At 44.2% G+C, this 18,530-nt stretch overlaps 1 protein-coding gene across 7 annotated transcripts in view; it reads right to left on the reverse strand.

The window, feature by feature from the left end:
* The window catches only part of RUFY3 (RUN and FYVE domain containing 3), a 75,982-nt gene that overhangs the window by 12,082 nt on the left and 45,370 nt on the right, over positions 1–18,530 (reverse strand). For 4 of the 7 annotated variants that reach the window (XR_014027024.1, XR_014027025.1, XM_081332050.1 and 1 more), the window contains exons 6-12: positions 14,198–14,259; positions 12,596–12,661; positions 12,428–12,497; positions 11,230–11,322; positions 10,458–10,544; positions 7,958–8,125; positions 6,515–6,612 (exon numbers count right to left, since the gene is read on the reverse strand). Coding sequence is in view for 5 of the 7 variants with exons in the window: in XM_081332050.1 (XP_081188176.1) it covers positions 6,515–6,612; positions 7,958–8,125; positions 10,458–10,544; positions 11,230–11,322; positions 12,428–12,497; positions 12,596–12,661; positions 14,198–14,259 (644 nt within the window). In the remaining 2 variants the exon portion in view is untranslated. Of the gene's footprint in view, positions 1–1,617; positions 3,817–6,514; positions 6,613–7,957; positions 8,126–10,457; positions 10,545–11,229; positions 11,323–12,427; positions 12,498–12,595; positions 12,662–14,197; positions 14,260–18,530 lie in introns of those variants that run through there. The other 3 variants (XM_081332053.1, XM_081332054.1, XM_081332052.1) reach the window with 2 other exon arrangements.

The raw sequence follows: 18,530 nt of genomic DNA on the forward strand, positions 1-18,530 counted from the left end.
AAAGCAAATCTCAAGTACAGAGTAAGGTGAAAAGGTCTTTGTGGGTTCTTCGTTACGTTACATTGCAGCTTTATACAAGTAAGTGGGACTCGCGTCATGGGATACCTAGGTTATTAGGCAACCTCGGCTCTTGTATGACTCGTGGACTTCAACTTCCAGAATTCCTCAGCCAGCCACGCTGAGAGGAAAGGGAAAGGTTTCCAAGCTGAGCCATGCTGGCTCAGGAATTCTGGGAGTTGAAGTCCACGAGTCATGAAAGAGCCCAGGTGGCCTACCCCTGGCCTAGGCCTAGGCCGCTTTATGACTCGTGGACTTCAACTCCCAGAATTCCTGAGCCAGCCATGCTGAGGGGAAAGGGAGAGGTTTCCAAGCTGAGCCATGCTGACTCAGGAATTCTGGGAGTTGAAGTCCACGAGTCATAAAAGAGCCCAGGTGGCCTACCCCTGGTCTAGCCTCGTTCACAACTGTCACATCAGGGGAAGCACGCAAGGCTTCCGGATCGAAGGCAAAGTTGTGGGGGTGTTTGTTTAGGGTTCCCATGACAATTTCGGGTGCTGCTCAACGAGAAGAAGGGGGCAAAGTATACTATCACAACACATAAACTGATTTTGGGCTACTTGAATCCACCAACCAGGGGGGCAAATACTTAGGGAGGACGCTTCACCGGAGGGTGGTCAAGGTAGAATGAATTGTTCTTCCAAAATAATGACGACGCCTGCCTTTCCGCTTCTGAGACAGGCTGAAGAATTCAGCCAAGTGGCCCCATCTGCCAGGTAAGACTCAGAGGGGATTCTTAGGAAGTATTTCTGGGTGGAAAAGAAGAAAAGTATTTCTGGGTGGTCCCAGGTGGGCCACCTGTATGTCCACACTGACCTTTTATTAATGTCTCTCTCTCTCTCTCTCTCTCTCTCTCTCTCTCTCTCTCTCTCTCTCTCTCTCTCACACACACACACACACACACACACACACAGAGTGAGTGAAGAACAACCTAGAAGTAATTCCCAAATAGCCCACCCAAAAGAGAAGGCAAAGCAGCCCCCTTTTACGGAGGAGAGAGGAGAAAGAGAGGTACAGAAGAACATTATCTATCTATCGTCTGTTCTTGCAACGTAGCAATGGCTGAAATTCTGTAGGGATAGCTTCTAACTTTCTTCAATCAGCATTCGCTTATACGAAATTCTTGGATGTTGTACGAGTTGCGGTTTCAGTCCTGCCTGTTGGGTGTTAAATTAAGCCCAATAGCTGGCAAGCAAAAAAAAAAACCAAACCTAATTTCTCAGGGATTGTTTCATTTTTCCCTGGGAGGGAAAAAGGATGACTTCGAAGGATATGTTAAAAGAAATGGGTCTGTGGATAAAAAAAAATTACGAGGCAATCTATTTGTGTAACTGGCTAGGCGCCAACCTGGGCTGATCTTGAAAAGCTTAGCAGATCTGCTTATCCCGTGGATGGAAAACTACCAGAGGTTATCGGGGTTGTAAGCTTCCAGGTTATAAAAATCCCAGAAGTTGTTAGGGGAAAACTGCTATCCTACCCTTGCCAAAACAGTTGGTCACGATTGTGAAGTCAGTCGGAATTGACTTCAACCAGAAGGAAAGCATTAACCACACACCCCATTTAAGAGATGGTAATGAAAAGACTAATACTTTTGGATAGGATTTGAACATGCCATCCCCAAATCAATTTCTCCCCCCCCCCCAAGGTTGAATGAATGAATAAATAAATCTGACGGGTATTGTCAGACGGATTTATAAGCTATGAGGTGAATCAGATTTTACAGCCATGTGGATTTTAAAATCAAGCTACTATATTTTTTCTTCCCATCTTTCCCCCCCCCCCCCCCGCGTTTCCCCTTTTTTCCTGGACCAAACAAAGGTGATTTATATAGGATGGAACCATTTCAATCCTAATGGGAACTTAGAAGAACACATCTTTTATCTCTTTCACACATTAAATAGGGACGTGTCTTAGGGTTTACGCTTCACCAAATCCTCAATCAACACAGCCCAAAGCATTCTCTAGGAATGCTGGAAATGCATCCCCCTACATCTGGAGGGCACTTGGTTGAAGAACAACTATTTAAGATAGGGAAAAAAAATAGCGTGGATGGTTTGAGAAATGTTGAGTTCTCCACACTTTCTCACAACCCCCTCCGATTTCATCAGATTTAGGAAAAGAAAAAAAATACACTGTTAAGTTACAGCACGGTGTTTTAGTAGACTTTCTAAGGCTTAGATGCTCTTTCACTACAACTCCTAGCAAACCCTCTTCTTTGATCAAGATCACTCCGAATCAAATGTTAATGGCAGCCAGAGATAGCTTTAAACAATGGCCAGGTTATTTTTCACTGTAGCTGCTTTTTAGTCAAAGAGTGATCCGCAATAAAACGCTACCAGTTCTGTATATATATATATATATATATATATATGAAAGGGACAACGATTCAGCCTTTTCTAAAAGAGCAAGGGAAGGCAAGACACGTGTATTATAAAAGTCAACCAGGAAATGGGAATCTCTATATTTTAGGGAGAAAAGGCAGAGGTAGAAGTCAATGCAAAGGGAAAGAAGGGTTTACCAATTAAAAAAAATAGCTAACAGCTAAAGTTTGCATCCGTGTCACCTAAAGGGAACGAATGAATTATTTCCCTTGTTATGAAAGTGGTCTGAGCTGGCCTGTTAGCTTAGCTTGTCCTCAGATTGCTAAAAAAAAATCCGGTTACAGCTTTGAGCAATGAACATTGGCATGATTTGCATCGTCTGAACTCTGGGGGGGGTGTCTTCTGAATATTTCTTAATACCCACCCGCCCACGGCTATGTCAAAGAAAGGATTTTGCTCATTCAGGTGGATGGGCAGATAGCCTGAAAAAGGAAATTCTTGGAAAAGAGAGTGGGACGAGGCAATTGTTCTCAACTGCAAGCCGAAGATAAACGCAAGCAACAGAGAGTCCAAATGGTGTGTTGACTCTGTTCTCTGAAGGAATTTTCATCCAGCTTCAATTGGGACGATTTTAAGCACAGCCATCTGGGAATGGGAATATCTCCGAAAGGAGGGTGCTTTGCATCCCTCAACACTCATTTTCAAATTTACAAAAGATCCTGAGCAAGGCTCAGGCAGAAAAGGTTGCAGTGCAGACAAGCCTTTGGTTAATAATGGCCAAACGCTCCTAAAAGCAACTTCTAACCCTGTTGTGTGTCTGTCCTGCTTATGATCAAGTGGAGCCACCACATCTACAAAAATTGTGGTTTCCGGCAGGCTCCCAAATTCTCTGCCTCTGTTCTCCCACCCCCACCCCCCATCTACTTCGCAACAGGAAAATCAAGAACTTCTTCTTTTGAATTTGAACATTTGGGGTGAGGCAGAAATATTGCTACACTTTTCTATATTATGTTGTAAAAGCTAAAAAATAAAAATAAAAAATGTGCGGTATACAATTGCATGTACGTAGCCACAAATCTGATTTTAATCTATCTTCTGTCTGGAGTACTCACTGATCGAATTGCTCATATTTTAATAAAGTTTAAGCGTTAACCCGGGAAAGCGAAGCTAGAAGTTAATTTTTCTGTTTCCGAATAAAACCTTTTTGGTTTTTTTTTAAAAAAAATCCCCATCAAATTCCACGTCGACTTTAGGGACAACATGTAATTCTGACATCTAAAATTCTCAATGTTTGTTTCGCTCTTCGCTCGTAACAGAGCCGAGATGTCAGAGTTGCTATGTGACCGGCTGCAAAAATTAAAATGTCTAGTGCGGCTTCTGAATTAATTTGTTTGCTGCGCTATTTAAGGTTTTTGCCTGTTTCACCAAATCCTTTTCGCTATAAGGTGAGGGGGGGGGAGAGAAGGAAACAAAAATGATATGTGGAAAATGGGGGTTGGAGCAGAGAAAATACGCAATAAAAGAAAGTAGCAGTTAATTGAACAGATATCAGTGGTTATATACTACAGTACTTTAAATAAGCACAGCTTAAATATAATTTAAACTCTTGAACTTCACTTCATAAGAACAAGGCACATCAACGCATATCTCAAATAAAGCTACGTATTTTCAAAATTGAGGAGTGATGTGTGTTTTTGCTTAGTGACCATTTGAAGTAATAATAGCACTGAAAAAAGTGACTTATGACCATTTTTCATCCGTGGCTGTGGTGTTCCTATGATCACGTGATTACAAAATTCAGACGCTTGGCAACTGGCATGTATTTATGACGGTTGCCCTGTCCCGGGGTCATGTGGTCACCTTTTGCAAATTTCTGACAAGCAAAATCAATGGGAGAGACAGATTCACTTTACAACCACGTTACTAACTTAAAAACAGCAGTGATTAACAAGAAGAAAGGTTGTAAAACAGGGCAAAACTCAGTGAACAGCTTTCTCGCTTAGCAACAGAAATCTGGGGCTCAAATGTGGTCGTAAGTCGAGGACTACCTGAAGTGGCAAATGTTTTCTCGAATTGCTAGCATTTAATTTATTGGGTTGAATTCGAACATCTCATTAAGCCACAATGTGATATGCTAGCTTAGCATGTCACACAATCCGGCCATCATGGATTGTAAATGATGGTTATGGCCTACATTTTTTTGGTTGGTATACCAATCAGTTACAAGATTATACTGTATCCTCTAAATTTCCCTTGTAGAATCCAAAATAACGTGCGTAAATTTCTTAAGTTTCCTTCCCATCAATGCATTGGCCTTTTCCAGATTTACTTAGCTTTAAAAGAGGACAACTTCATGTGTTCTCAGATCGTTCTACCGAGTCTGTGAACTCTTTCCATTCTCTGTTTATTTCTATTACTTTTGACACACACACATTAATCTGATTTTCAATCATTGCAACATCTGATTCAACTGTGCTAAATATTCATTTTTTGAAACTGGATCCTTTTCCAAACATCAGGAAAAAAAATCCATGAAGATTATTTTTTAAATTTCTTAAGTAATGAAAATATCTATTTGTTAAAATTATATTCAAGGTGGGATCGGATCTTTAATCACTTTAGAGCCCCATTCTCCTTAATGACTGCTGGGTTGCATCAAAAGTAAGCTAATCACACGGCCTGCCACGGGATATGATTCCAACTAACGGTGGAATAGTGAACAAACCCGATATGCATCAATTTTACAGCACATTGTATCAACTAGATTTCAGTCTATAAAGAAATGGAAAACCTAAGAGTTACATCCTGCCTTTTTCCAATTTTACATTAAATTATCAATCTCTGTTGCCAAAACTAACTATGCACATTAAGATTAAGAGGAATATGTTTGTAACTAATTATTCTGGGGTAGTTAAATGAAGAACTCAGAACTTTACCTTTATTGGCAAGTAATTTTATTCATAGCGCCCCCCTCCCCTTTAAATTCTGTCATTAAATCAGAACGGCTCAGACTAGCTTAAGTTTTAGCCTGTCTGGAGGTGGTTAGATTAAGTTTTTTTTTATTAGAACTAGCCTGTGTCTTCAAATAGGTAGACGCTGAAAAGCAACGGCTGAATAATGTTAGGAACTGTAATGCTGGTGCATTTGGAAATGTACCGGTAGTCCTCAACTTACGACCAAACTTTCCATTATTAAGCAGGCAGCTGTTAAGTGAATTTTGCCCCATTTCACAACCTTTCTTGCCAATTCTTAAGTGAATCACTGCAGTTGTTAAGTTAGTAACACGGTTGTTAAGTAAATCTGGCTTCCCCGTTGACTTTGCTTGTCAGAAGGTCACAAAAGGGGATCACGTGACCCCGGGGCACTGCAACCGTCATAAATCTGAGTCAGTTGCCAAGCCTCTGAATTTTGATCACACGACCACTGATATGCTGTAATGGTTGTAAGTGTGAAAAACGGTCGTAAGTCACCTTTTTCAGGGTGGTTGTAATTTCGAACGGTCACTAAACATTCTGTTGTAAGGCGAGGACTACCTGTATTTAGTTATAGAGTGGCCATATGGTATGTACGTTAATGTCCTGACTGCCATTCTATTACTGGTTTTGCAAGGGTCTGCAAACGCTTATTAAATCTTCGTTAAACCCCAAGTAAAGAATCAGGACACAAGCACTCTTACAGGGCTTGTTCAGTAGCAACACAATTGTTCCCGCTTACGGGTGAATCCCATCCTTGAGAAACCCTGCAGAATTTTTCCATCTCTGGGAAAAATGAACATGTCACATGTGGGTTACAAACCTGTAGATGGCAGTAGAGAGTTACAAAAAACATCCAGCTTTTTGCTGCCATCTAAAGCTGCTGTGGCTTGTTGCAGAACTCAAATGATCTACTTACAAGCAGGTGGTGCAACCTTTTGGTGTGGAATTTTGAGAAAAAGCTTGGCCTGAAGCTATGTCAGTGCTAGTATATAACATGTACGTCAATATTTCCCAATTTTTTCTGCAGCAGACTAATTATAAGAGGCTGGCCCTTGCAAGAAACAAGTTTAGGAAACTATTTTCCTGTAACCCAAGAATGAATGAAAGGATGAGTATAAATCACAATTTTAGCTTGCTTGGATAAACCGGTTTTGAGTTTACCTCTGTTCAAGCAGTTTAATTGTAGCAGCCATCTGACTGGTCTTCTCCTCCAGGCGGCTATTCAATTCACTCTTCTGTTTCATTCCCAGGTCTGAACTCTAAAAGAAAAAAGAGAGCAACAACTATGCTTACTTATCCTTAAAGATTATGAGGTCACATTTAATATATGAGCAACGATCACCATGTGCAAATTATTTTGCATGCATTTATTTTGCCATGCTCTTCTAGGCCTATCACATCTGATTTAATGCCTCAAGAAGTACTGCTTTACAACACGGCCTCTAATTCCTATGCCAACTGGTAGGGAAGGCTTGCAAAGGCTAATGTAAACATTGGCACTGTGGCAGCATGAAGTAAAGAAAAGGAGAAAAGACATTTATCCTGCAAAAATATTTAAAATCTCATAAGGTGGAGGAATAGGGTCATCAATTGCATAGTCTCCTGATAAACACGGTTATAATAGTTTATACCGTACTTAAAATACACATGCTTACAAATTGCTGCCTTGCGTAAGTAACAATTACTTATATTTATATGGGTGGTGAATCTTTATTTTTCCTTTAGATGTTGTAAACCTTCCATTGGCTGTTCAAAATGTAACTTCTCATGTCCACAGAATTACAAGAATTTCTTTCAGTCAGTGTGTCTCGATCTTAGCAGCTTTAAGATGTGTGGACTTCAACTCCCAGAATTCCCTAGCCAGCCTGGCTGACTAGGGAACTCTGGGAGTTAAAGTCCACACATTTTAAAGTTGCTGAGGTTGAGAAACACTGCTTTAGACCAGGGGTAGGCAACCTTGGCTCTTTTATGACTCGTGGACTTCAACTCCCAGAATTCCTGAGCCAGCTTGGCTCAGCTTGGAAACTTCTCTCTTTCCCCTCAGCATGGCTGGCTCAGGAATTCTGGGAGTTGAAGTCCAAGAGTCATAAAAGAGCCAAGGTGGCCTACCCCTGCTTTAAACCATCAACACCAGTCAAATCTTTAACACGACTGAATATTATTTTGGAAAATATGCCATTAGTAATATTAGTTTCAGATGACAGGAGGAAAGAATCTAATGTGCACGAGGAACACCCCAAGTTTTTCTTTCTTCTAACAGCGAGGGAGAAAGTGCAATTTTTGCAAGGGAGACAGCCTGCAAACTCTATCGGCCTCAACCCAGGATTAAGGGGGTGTTTACTTCACGTTTGGACCAGTCCTGTGTGGAGAGACTGCAGAAATCGTTCTGTATCTAAAGACCCATTTCACCCCACCGGGATTAAGCTGGCCTATATTCTTTAATCTTATCAACCGAGAGAAAAGGGTAAAGAGTCATAGCGTCATGTGGCAAAGCTTTGTAACTAAGCCATCTTATTCTCCCGTGTCCAAACCACCATTTCTCCCAAACGAAAGCTGAGGCGATGGGCCAGGTGCCTTTCAATCAACCTATTCCTACTGATTTACCTGCAGCTTGAAAGAAAGTTCAAGTTTTAGGGCCCTGAGATCATCCAGTTGTTGTCTGAGCACCACAAGTGCATCCTGCTTCTCACAAACGTCTTTTTCCAGCATCTTCATAGCCAGCTCCATTTCTTGTCTCATCCCAATCTGCATTTCAAGCTCTTTTTCCACATCCTAAAGCAGGCGCGCACACACACACACACACACACACACACACACACACACACACACACATGGGCGTTATAGGTGAGAGTGAACGCTCGAAAGACTTGCCCTCCCCCATAAGAAATTGCCAAAATACAAGAAAGGGTAGGACTGAGTGAAGCGTCATCTTTTCCATTCCTTCAGAAGACGGAAGAAGATATTAATGCTCGTCTAGGCCAGGGATTGGTTTCGTGGAAGACCATCTTTTTCCACAGGGGGTAGTGGGGATGGTTTTGTGCGCTACCTAATCCCATGCATGCACAAATGAAGTTTCACTCGCTTGCGCGGACCGGCTTCTAAGATACCGGTCCGCAGCCCAGTCTTGGACACGGGTCGGCAACCCGCGGCTCTGGAGCCGCATGCGGCTCTTTAAGCCGTCTCCAGTGGCTCCCAGTCCTCCTCCACCATTCTGGAAAAAAAAAGTGGGAGTAAAAAAGTCCCATTGAGAGAATGGGGAGGCGGAGGTTTGGAGAGCTGGTGCCTTTTGGGGCCGAAAGAAACGCGAAGGCAGCAGCTCTCCAAACAGGCGGCGGAGGTTTGGGGAGCTGCGCGCGCAGATCTCCAAACCTCCAGATCTCCAAACCTCCACCTGCAGAGCTTCCGCCTTTGTCCATGTTTGACGGAGGCGGCAGCTCTCCAAACAGGGCAGCGGTGGTTTGGAGGCCCTGGGGGGAGGGGGAGGGCGCTCGGGTGGCTCCGGCAGCGCCCGGGCTGAAGGTGGCACCACGACCCAGCGCCCATCGCCAGGGAGACCCGCCGCCACTGCCGCGCAGTTGCCTCCCGGCTCGGGGGAGACGCACTGCGGGAGACGCTCACGAGGCTTCCTTTGGCCGGGGAAGGGCCCGTTGCCTCCGAGGGGGGGCCTTCCTCATCTTTGTGCGGCCCTCCGCGGTCGTCTCGGCCTGTGAGTCCCCCCCTGGTAAGCTAGCGGCACCGGGTGGCAACAGGTGCGCACGGCTCAGGATGCAGCGCGGGCGTCAGGGCTGCCGAGGATCAGCGCAGTGCAAGTGATCCAGGGCAGGAGCTGATCCCGAAGCTTCACAAAAGGCTAGAGGTGGACGGGGGCAGGGCTGGTGCACGTTTTGCTTTGTTCTGCGCATGCGTGCACGCAGGCGCGCACACATTTTGCGGCTCCCACTTTTTTGTGTATGTGACGGAACTGGTTCCGAGTGGCTCTTTTGCTGTTTCAGGTTGCTGATCCCTGGTCTAGGAGAAGGACAGAGAAAGTTGGAGCAGGTCTTTTCCAACCCTCATAATTACAACAGGTATTGTGGAATGAACATAGAGAGGTATGTGTATTTAAATCCGAGGAAGTTGGATTTGGCACATAAGAACCTTCATATCTTAAGGTCTAGGGAGATTCTCAATCCTCCAGATCATGGTTGTCCCAAAGTTGCTTTTCCATAGGGCTGGAAACTGGACTTTCTTGGGTTTTTTTTTTCTTTTCCTTGAAAACATTTTGCTTCTCATCCAAGAAGCTTCTTCGGTTCATGAAGGGAAGAAGCTTCTCGGTTGCGAAACGAAACGTTTTCAAGAAAATAAAACCCAAGAAAGCACAGCTGCCTTTTGGAAAAGCAGCTGTGGGACTTCACCTTTTAATAAATCGGATCACGTTTACAAGCAGCTCACGCTTTCACAAGCAGTTCACATTTTCTGATATGTTTTCTTTGTAAAGGCATTCTACGTGAGAAAATGATACTCAACTCTTTTCTTTGCCATTAGAATCATTCTGTACTTTTTGGGGGTCTGTGTGGGTAGGTGTAGTGTCATATATATCTCACTTTCTTGCTTTTCCAAAAAGCCCTGAAGACATAGTTTTATCAGCGGTGGGGGAACGGAACCAGCTGTCAGAACTTCAGCATGTGTCTTAAGTACATTTTGGGGTGTGTGTGTGTGTGTCCATTTTAACTCGGAACAGTCACTTTAAGCACTGACTGATTGTAAGGTGAGGACTATCTGTATAAGGGCGGTATATAAATCTAATAAAATAAAATAAATAAATAAATCTATTATAACACCCTTGACTTGGCAGATAACTGGGATCTGGCCAAATTTTTCCCCATTTTCCTGTTCTCTGGGAACATACCAGCAGAGAAAGAAATCTAGGATCCTCTTTCTAATAGTTATTTTTCTAATTTTCTAATAACTGAACAAAACATTAAAACCGGAAAATGGAAACTGTCTTCTTTGTGAAGTTGCTGAATTCCAAATTCCAGGATCCTTCTACACTGATTATGCTGGGATGGATTTACAAGCAGTTGTAATTCTGCCCTAACTTCCCTTCACCTGCTATCCACCTTACCAGTCTTAACTGGGTTTCCTCTTTTAAATGTTTCCTCGCTTCACTTAGGGCATGTCCGTCTACAGTTCGATCTTGCTGCTTATTGACCTGTAATCAATGAAGACATCACTAAATCAAACAGAATGCAAAGATTATTAACAGAGATGAAATGGACAGCATATAAATTTAATAAATAAATGAAAAATAAACAAATGACAGATTAGTGCTCCCAATTTACTGTAGTCAAGGGAAGATGCTTAATTGCAAAATGCAAAGAAGAGTGAAGATGTGAGTCCTTGATTTACGATTACAATTAAGCCCAAATCTTTTGTTGCTAAGTGAAACATTTGTTAAAAAGTTTTACCCCCATTTTGCAACCTTTTTTGCCAGTCGTTAAATGAATCTCTGTGGTTGTTCAGTTAGTAACACGGCTGTTAAGTGAATCTGGCTTCCCCATTGACTTCGCTTGTCGGAAGGTCACAAAAGGGGACTCACATGGCCCCAGGACTCTACAACCATCATAAATATGAGTCAGTTGCCAAAACGTCTGAATTTTGATCACGTGATCATGGGGATGCTACAACAGTTGTAAATGTGAAAAACGGTCGTAAGTCCCTTTTTTCAGCGCCACTGTAACTTTGAACAGTCACTAAACGAACTGCTGTAAGCGGAGAACTACCTCTGATTGAGAATAAAAAGGTCTTATGAAATGAACCATATTACAGAAGCATAAAGAGAAAATAAGAACCAAGCACTCCCCAATTGCTGCATATAATGTACACATAAAACTAACCTTTCTGTTGGATTCCAAAATATACGAACTCTCCTCTTTGACGCGCTCCATTTCTTCTTGCAGCGTTATAATTCTGTTGTTTGCAACGGCGAGCTGCATTACACAAGAACACAAACGAAAGGCAAATCTACCACGTTGGGGGTTGGGGCCTGCAAATTCACCTGCAGCTCCATATATATTTTCTTTCCGTCTTCTAAACGCTACTCCATAAAATGTCCATGTAAGAGACAAATGCCCTCAGCAAAAGTGTGTGCAAGAGCGTTTTGCTTTCTTGCAAGACAATAACAGCTTTCCAGATTGGATTCCACCTCCGTCAGCACTTGTTAGTGTCCCACACCAACAGATAGTTAGGACAGCAGGAAAAAAAAACGATTGCAACCAGCGTGCCTTCCATTGAGGGCTGGTATACTGCACAATCCAGAAAGAGGGCTGAGAAAATATCTACAGACCCCTCACATCCTGGACATTAACTACTACTACTCCTCCACTTGGGACACTGCTATAGGGCATTACACTCCAAAACAACTAGGCACAAAGATAGCTTCTTCCCCTTCCCCTTGGCATCACACTGCTGAACACCTAATTCCCACAGCACTGTCTCATGCCTAAGGCAGGGGTAGGCAAACTTGGCTCTTTTATGACTCATGGACTTCAACTCCCAGAATTCCTGAGCCAGCTTGGCTGGCTCAGGAATTCTGGGAGTTGAAGTCCATGAGTCATAAAAGAGCCAAGGTTGCCTACCCCTGGCCTAAGGATATCTAACCAAGCAGTAGGATTGTATTGCTATTATCCTTCTCGTTTTTTCCCTGTTATCTACTCCTATTGGTATCTTATGATTTACCACCTTGTTGTTTGCCTGTACACTGAGACCTTATGCACCGGAGACAAATTCCTTGTGTGTCCAATTACACTTGGGCAATAAAGAATATTCTTTGCAGAATTCCACAATAGAGTAACTCTCTATTAGACCTCTGTGCTCTAGGCCAGATAGATTTCCATCCCATAATGTTAATTCATCTGGCATCTCTTGCATTTGAAATTATTTTGGGATACGTATGAACCAGACTGGGATATTAGTCAATTAGAAGTGAACTAATTAATGAATGTATCCTAATGTCCCTACAACGTAAATGTTGTTTCTTTTAATTTTGTCCTACGTAGGAGAAAAAACCCTTACATTTCTTTCATTTCTACGTACCTCCTCAGTTAGTTTAGTGTTGGATTTTTCCAAAGCATCAACCTTTGCCTGCAAGTTGTTGACTGTAGCACTGTCCAATTAAAAAAAACAAAAGACATGTAGTAACTCTAAAACTTAAGAATTCAACACAAACTGACCAAATTTTCTACAGAAGATTTACCTCTTTACCTTAAATGCCTATTGAGTTCTTCGACGTAATTTTTCTGATCCAGAATTGCAGTAATTTGACCATCGCTGAAAATGGAACACAGTGAATATTAACCATGCACAGAGAGAAATATTAAGCAATGCTGCAGAGCAAAGCAATATGCTTAGGAAGAATTTGTTTATAGTATTGATGAAAAAGTCAGTAATTAATACAGATTAATTAGTTGGCCCCTAGAAAAGCAGACATGAATTTCTTTCTGACACGATAACAAAATAACGCTCATCAATTCAACTGACACTTGTTTGAAAATTCATACTACATGAAGCAACAATTAAGATGTTTAGGGTCCACTATGGTCTGAATTGACATGTACTAAGAACCTAGAATTAAATAATAAATAAATGATTGTCTGAAAAGAATTAGAAGCCATAAGGTGAAAAGGCTTGCAAATTACTGTTTGTCATAAATATAGATTTGCGTAAACATGTGACCATACTGACTTGTGAGAGCAGTTCCAATTGTGCTCATTAAAGACAATATCACATTACCACAACTTGCGACTTCCTGCCAATTTCCCCACTGAATTTGCTTGTCAGAAACTGGCAGTGAAGGTTGCAAATGACGATCATAACGTGATGCAATGCTGTGATTACCCGCACTGTGCGCTAGTTGCTAAACACTTGTAATCGTGTGACCAGAGAGACTGCAGTTTTGAGACATAAGTTTTTATGTCTCCTTGCTCATCATTGACATAAGCTTGAAAGACAGCTGGATTGCTAAATACGGACTACCTATGGATTATTAACATTTTATGCCTTCGGTTCAGTGCTGATTCTTGGCAAGTCCCTGCAGTTTTCTTGACAACAACTTCAGAAGTGGTTTGTCCTTGTCAACATTTTCCTAGGCCCGAGGGGGAGCGACTGGTCCATATTCACCTGGGTGGTTTTGTATTTAAGACAGGACTAGAATTCCCAGTGTCCTGTTTTCTAACCCAGTGTCTTTAACCAGTACACTAAACTGGCTCATATTATATTAGCATGTTCAAGTTTTCATGACTTCTTTTTCCCTTCACGAACATTCCACAAGTTCAACAACGTACGACCACAGTTGAGCCCAAAATTTTTGTTGCTATGTGAGATGGTTGCTAAGTGAATGTTGCCCCACTTTACGACCTTTGTCAACACAATTGTAAGGTGAATCACTTCAGTTGTTAAATTAGTAATATGGTTGTTAAGTGAATCTGGCTTCCCCATTGTCTTTGCTTGTCAGTAGGTCGCAAAAGCTGACCACGTGACCCTGGGCCACTGAAACCATCATAAATAGAAGTCAGTTGCTGAGCATCCGAATTTTGGTCACGCGACCACGGGGATGCTGCAGCAGTTGTTAAAAGTGTGAAAAATGGTCATCAGTCACTTTGTTCAGGGCCGTTGTAACTTTGAACCATCTCTAAGCGGTTGAGGCCTACCTATACATCATTACAATAAGGTACTAAATCTGGCATTTCCCACTACGGTGACAAGAGTAAGAAAGAACCAAGCAGTAAAATTGGCAAAATTCTCTTATAACAGAGCTTCAGAGAAGTATCTAAAATAAAGATTCTGGATAGGAATCAGAGCACTTACCCTTCACTGCCCTTACTGCTACTGCCGTCCTTCAAATACATTGAAAAATCAATAACGCCGACCTACAAGAGAAGACAGCAATAATACTTCATGACCGACACTTGCACCTTTCGTCATTTTATTCCTCTTATATTGTAACTTATCAGCTGATCAACTTATCAATTGATCAAAGGCCTGGAGGCTAAAACATACGAAGAACGGCTACGGGACTTGGGTTTGGCTAAAGAAAAGAAGTAATACGGGAGACATGATAGCAGTCTTCCAGTATTTGAGGGGCTGCCACAAGGAAGAGGGGGTCACTTTGTTCACCAGAGCACCAGAGGGAAGGACGAGAAACAATGGTTGGAAACTGACCAAGGAGAGAAGCAACCTGGAATTAATGAGAAACTTCCTCACAGTGAGGACAATCAACCAGTGGAACAGCTTGCCACCAGAAATCATGGGCACCCCATCACTGGAGATCTTTAAGAAGAGACTAGACAATCACCTGTCTTGAGACGGTGTAGGTTCTCCTGCTCGAGCAAGGGGCTGGACTAGAAGACCTCCAAGGGCCCTTCCAGCTCTATTCTATTCTATTCACCTGTGTGATTCATCTAGGCATCTTCAGCAATCATGGCACAATCATGACTCGCAAGATTGATGTCAGCCCCATTAAGCAGGCCAGGCCAAGAAATCAATGCCATAGAAAGGCTAAATTTATATATTTTATTGAGATGGGCTATAATCACAAAACGGTCCAACTCCTCCTCCTTATGGTTCACTGAATTAGCGAGGTGTCTGCCTCGGTTGCTTCGTGTTCTGGACTTAAAATATGCTTCTTCCCAGTCACTCTCGCCAAGGTTATCTTCCTTGTAGTAGAACAGTATTTCTCAACCTCAACATCTTGGACTTCATTTCCCAGAATTCTCTGCCCACTTACTACTAAGTCACATCTGATCTGGCACGTTGTTAGGATACTGAATTTAGTAGGTGGAACAGTAAAGTGCACAATAGGCCAGAACACACCGTTGTAGTTGATTGGTTGGAGAGTGCTGACTCATGCATGAGGCAATCTACACTATATGATTGGTTGCCGTAAGCATAAAAGAGGGTGTTTCCCTTTTTCCCCGCCTTTTTCTCTTCAGTATGTTCTGTATACTGTTTAATTTACCTCATGATTGTTTCAAAGGTGCTTTTTCAGGAGGCAACTGGACTTTCTTATTTTTCTTTGAAGATGTTTTGCTTCTCATCCAAGAAGCTTCTTCAGCCCTGACTGGATGGTGGGGAATGGAAGGATTTATATTCCTTGCAGACAGCTGGTCATTTGCATTCTTTTAGAGAATTGTTGAGGTGACCCTGAGGACACAGGTAAACCTCCAAATGGCCTTAACGACTCTCTAAAAGAATGCAAATGACCAGCAGTCTGCAAGGAATATAAAACCTTCCATTCCCCACCATCCAGTCAGGGCTGAAGAAACTTCTTGGATGAGAAATGAAACGTCTTCAAAGAAAAACAAGAAAGTCCAGTTGCCTCCTGAAAAAGTATCTTGGGACAACCATAGTTTAGTTATAGTTATAGTTTATTGGATTTCTATACCGCCCTTCTCCCTAGGGACTCAGGGCGGTTCACAGGGCATATATAAATAGGTATACAAAAATTAAAAGAAAATTAAACCATGCCCAATTAAAATATAACCATAATGAAATAATAAAACCAATTAAAAACCCAAATTCCCCTTCAGGCCAGACCAGCTAACTCAAACAAGTGGGTCTTCAACCCGCGACGGAAGGATCGGAGGTCCGATGCCATCCGGAGCACAACCGGCAGTTGGTTCCAAAGTGCCGGGGCACCCACAGAGAAGGCCCTCCCCCTGGGGGCCACCAGTCAACATTCCCTGACTGGAGGCACCCTGAGGAGGCCCTCTCTGTGGGCACGCACAGGGCGGAGGGGAGTTGACGCCGGCAGCAGGTGGTCCTCGAGGTATCCCGGACCCATGCCATGTAAGGACTTAAAGATCATAACCAAGACCTTGAACCTCACCCGGAAGACAACTGGTAACCAATGCAGCTCGCGGAGCAAAGGTGTAACATGGGAGTACCAGGAAACTCCCAGGACAACTCTCGTGGCCGCATTCTGTACCAGTTGGAGCCTCCGAGTGGTCTTCAAGGGAAGCCCCATGTAGAGAGCATTACAATAGTCTAGGCGAGAGGTCACGAGCGCATGAGTGACCGTACACAAGGCATCCCGGTCCAGATAGGGCCGCAACTGGCGCACCAGGCGAACCTGGGCGAAGGCCCCCCTAGTCACGGCTACTATATGGTCTTCTAGGGTAAGTCGTGAATCTAGGAGGACTCCCAAGTTGCGAGCCCTGTCCACGGGGGGTAAAAGCTCACCCCCCATAGAAAGGGATGGAACATTTTGAATGTCCCGGGATGCCGGAATGTACAGCCACTCAGTCTTGTCAGGGTTGAGTTGAAGTCTGTTCCTCCCCATCCAGACCCGAACCGCCTCCAGGCAACGGGACATCACAGCGAGGGCATCACTGGGGTGGTTTGGGGTCGAAATGAAAAGTTGGGTATCATCAGCATATTGATGATACCCAACTCCAAAACCACGAATGATCTCACCCAGCGGTTTCATGTAGATGTTGAACAGGAGAGGCGAGAGAACCGACCCCTGAGGAACTCCACAAACGAGAGACCTAGGGGCCGATCTCTGCCCCCCTGCCAACACCGACTGCGAGCGTCCCAGGAGATAGGAGGAGAACCACTGAAGAACCGTGCCTCCCACTCCTAATCCCCTGAGACGCCGCAGCAAGATACCATGGTCGATGGTATCGAAAGCCGCCGAGAGGTCTAATAGGACTAGGACAGAGGAATATCCCCTATCCCGAGCCCTCCAGAGATCATTCACCAGAGCGACCAATGCCGTCTCCGTGCTGTACCCGGTCCTGAAACCCGATTGGTAAGGGTCCAGATAATCCGCTTCCTCCAGGACCAGAGGGAGCTGATGCGCCACCACACTCTCAACAACCTTCGCAAGAAAGCGAAGGTTGGAGACTGGACGAAAGTTGTTCAATACAGCTGGGTCCAAGGCAGGCTTCTTGAGGAGAGGTCTCACCACCGCCTCCTTCAAGACGGTGGGGAAATAACCCTCACTCAAAGAAGCATATATGACCGCCTGGAGCCAGCCTCGTGTCCTCTCCCTAGCTGCATAAACCAGCCAGGAAGGGCACGGATCCAATAAACATGTGGTGGAGCTCAGCCTCCCCATAATCCTGTCCACTTCATCAGGGGTCACAGAATCAAACTCCTCCCAGATAACATTGACAAGACCGCCCGTGTCCTGATCGCCAGACTCTGCCCAGCTGGAGTCCAAACCGGTCCGAATCCGAGCGATTTTATCCGACAGATATTGACTAAATTCCTCGGCACGACCCTGCAAGGGATCCTCCCTCACCTCCTGATTAAGGGAGCGAGTCACCCTAAACAGGGCGGCCGGGCGATTATCTGCGGACGCGATGAGGGTGGAGAAGTAATTACACCTCGCCACCCTCATCGCTGCGAGATAAGACCTAATATGGGTTCTTAACCGCAACCGGTCGGATTCAGAACGGCTAGACCTCCAGCAGCTCTCTAGGCCCCGTTTCCGACGCTTCATCTCCCGGAGCTCCGCAGAAAACCATGGAGCTCGCTGGGATCTGCACCGGGTCAGGGGCCGCAAGGGTACAACCCAGTCAAGTGCCTCAGTGGCTGCCCTTTCCCAGGCTTCCACTAAGGCATCTGCCGAGTTGTGAGCGATGGAGGCAGGTGGGGACCCCAGCGCTGCTTGGAATCTATCAGAATCCATTAAGCGTCTGGGGCGGTACCATCTGATTGGCTCCGTACCCCCACGGCGGGGGGTGGCAAAACGGAAGACCATCCGCAGGAGGTGATGATCGGTCCATGACAGGGGCATAATAAATGGAGAGCCCCCACCAAGATCATCCAACCACCGTCCAGATAAAAAAATCAGGTCAAGGGTGTGGCCTCCCTCATGAGTTGGTTCAGAAATTACTTGCGTCAGGTCCATGGCCGTCATGGAAGCCATGAACTCCCGAGCTAGCTCAGATGAACCTCCCAGGGATGGTAGATTGAAGTCTCCCAAAACTATAAGTTTGGGAAACTCAACCACCAACCCCGAGAGGATATCGAGCAGCTCGGGCAGGGCTGCCGCTGCGCGACTAGGCGAAATGTACACCAGCAGCAAGCCCAACTGCGCCCCAGAACCAAATCTCACAAAGAGAGACTCACACACGACTATCTGAGGAACGGTGGTCTCCCGCGGACATAAGGTCTCCCTAATAGTCACCGC

Source organism: Vipera berus (assembly GCF_964194415.1).
Source record: "Vipera berus genome assembly, chromosome: 7".
Classification (NCBI taxonomy): domain Eukaryota; kingdom Metazoa; phylum Chordata; class Lepidosauria; order Squamata; family Viperidae; genus Vipera; species Vipera berus.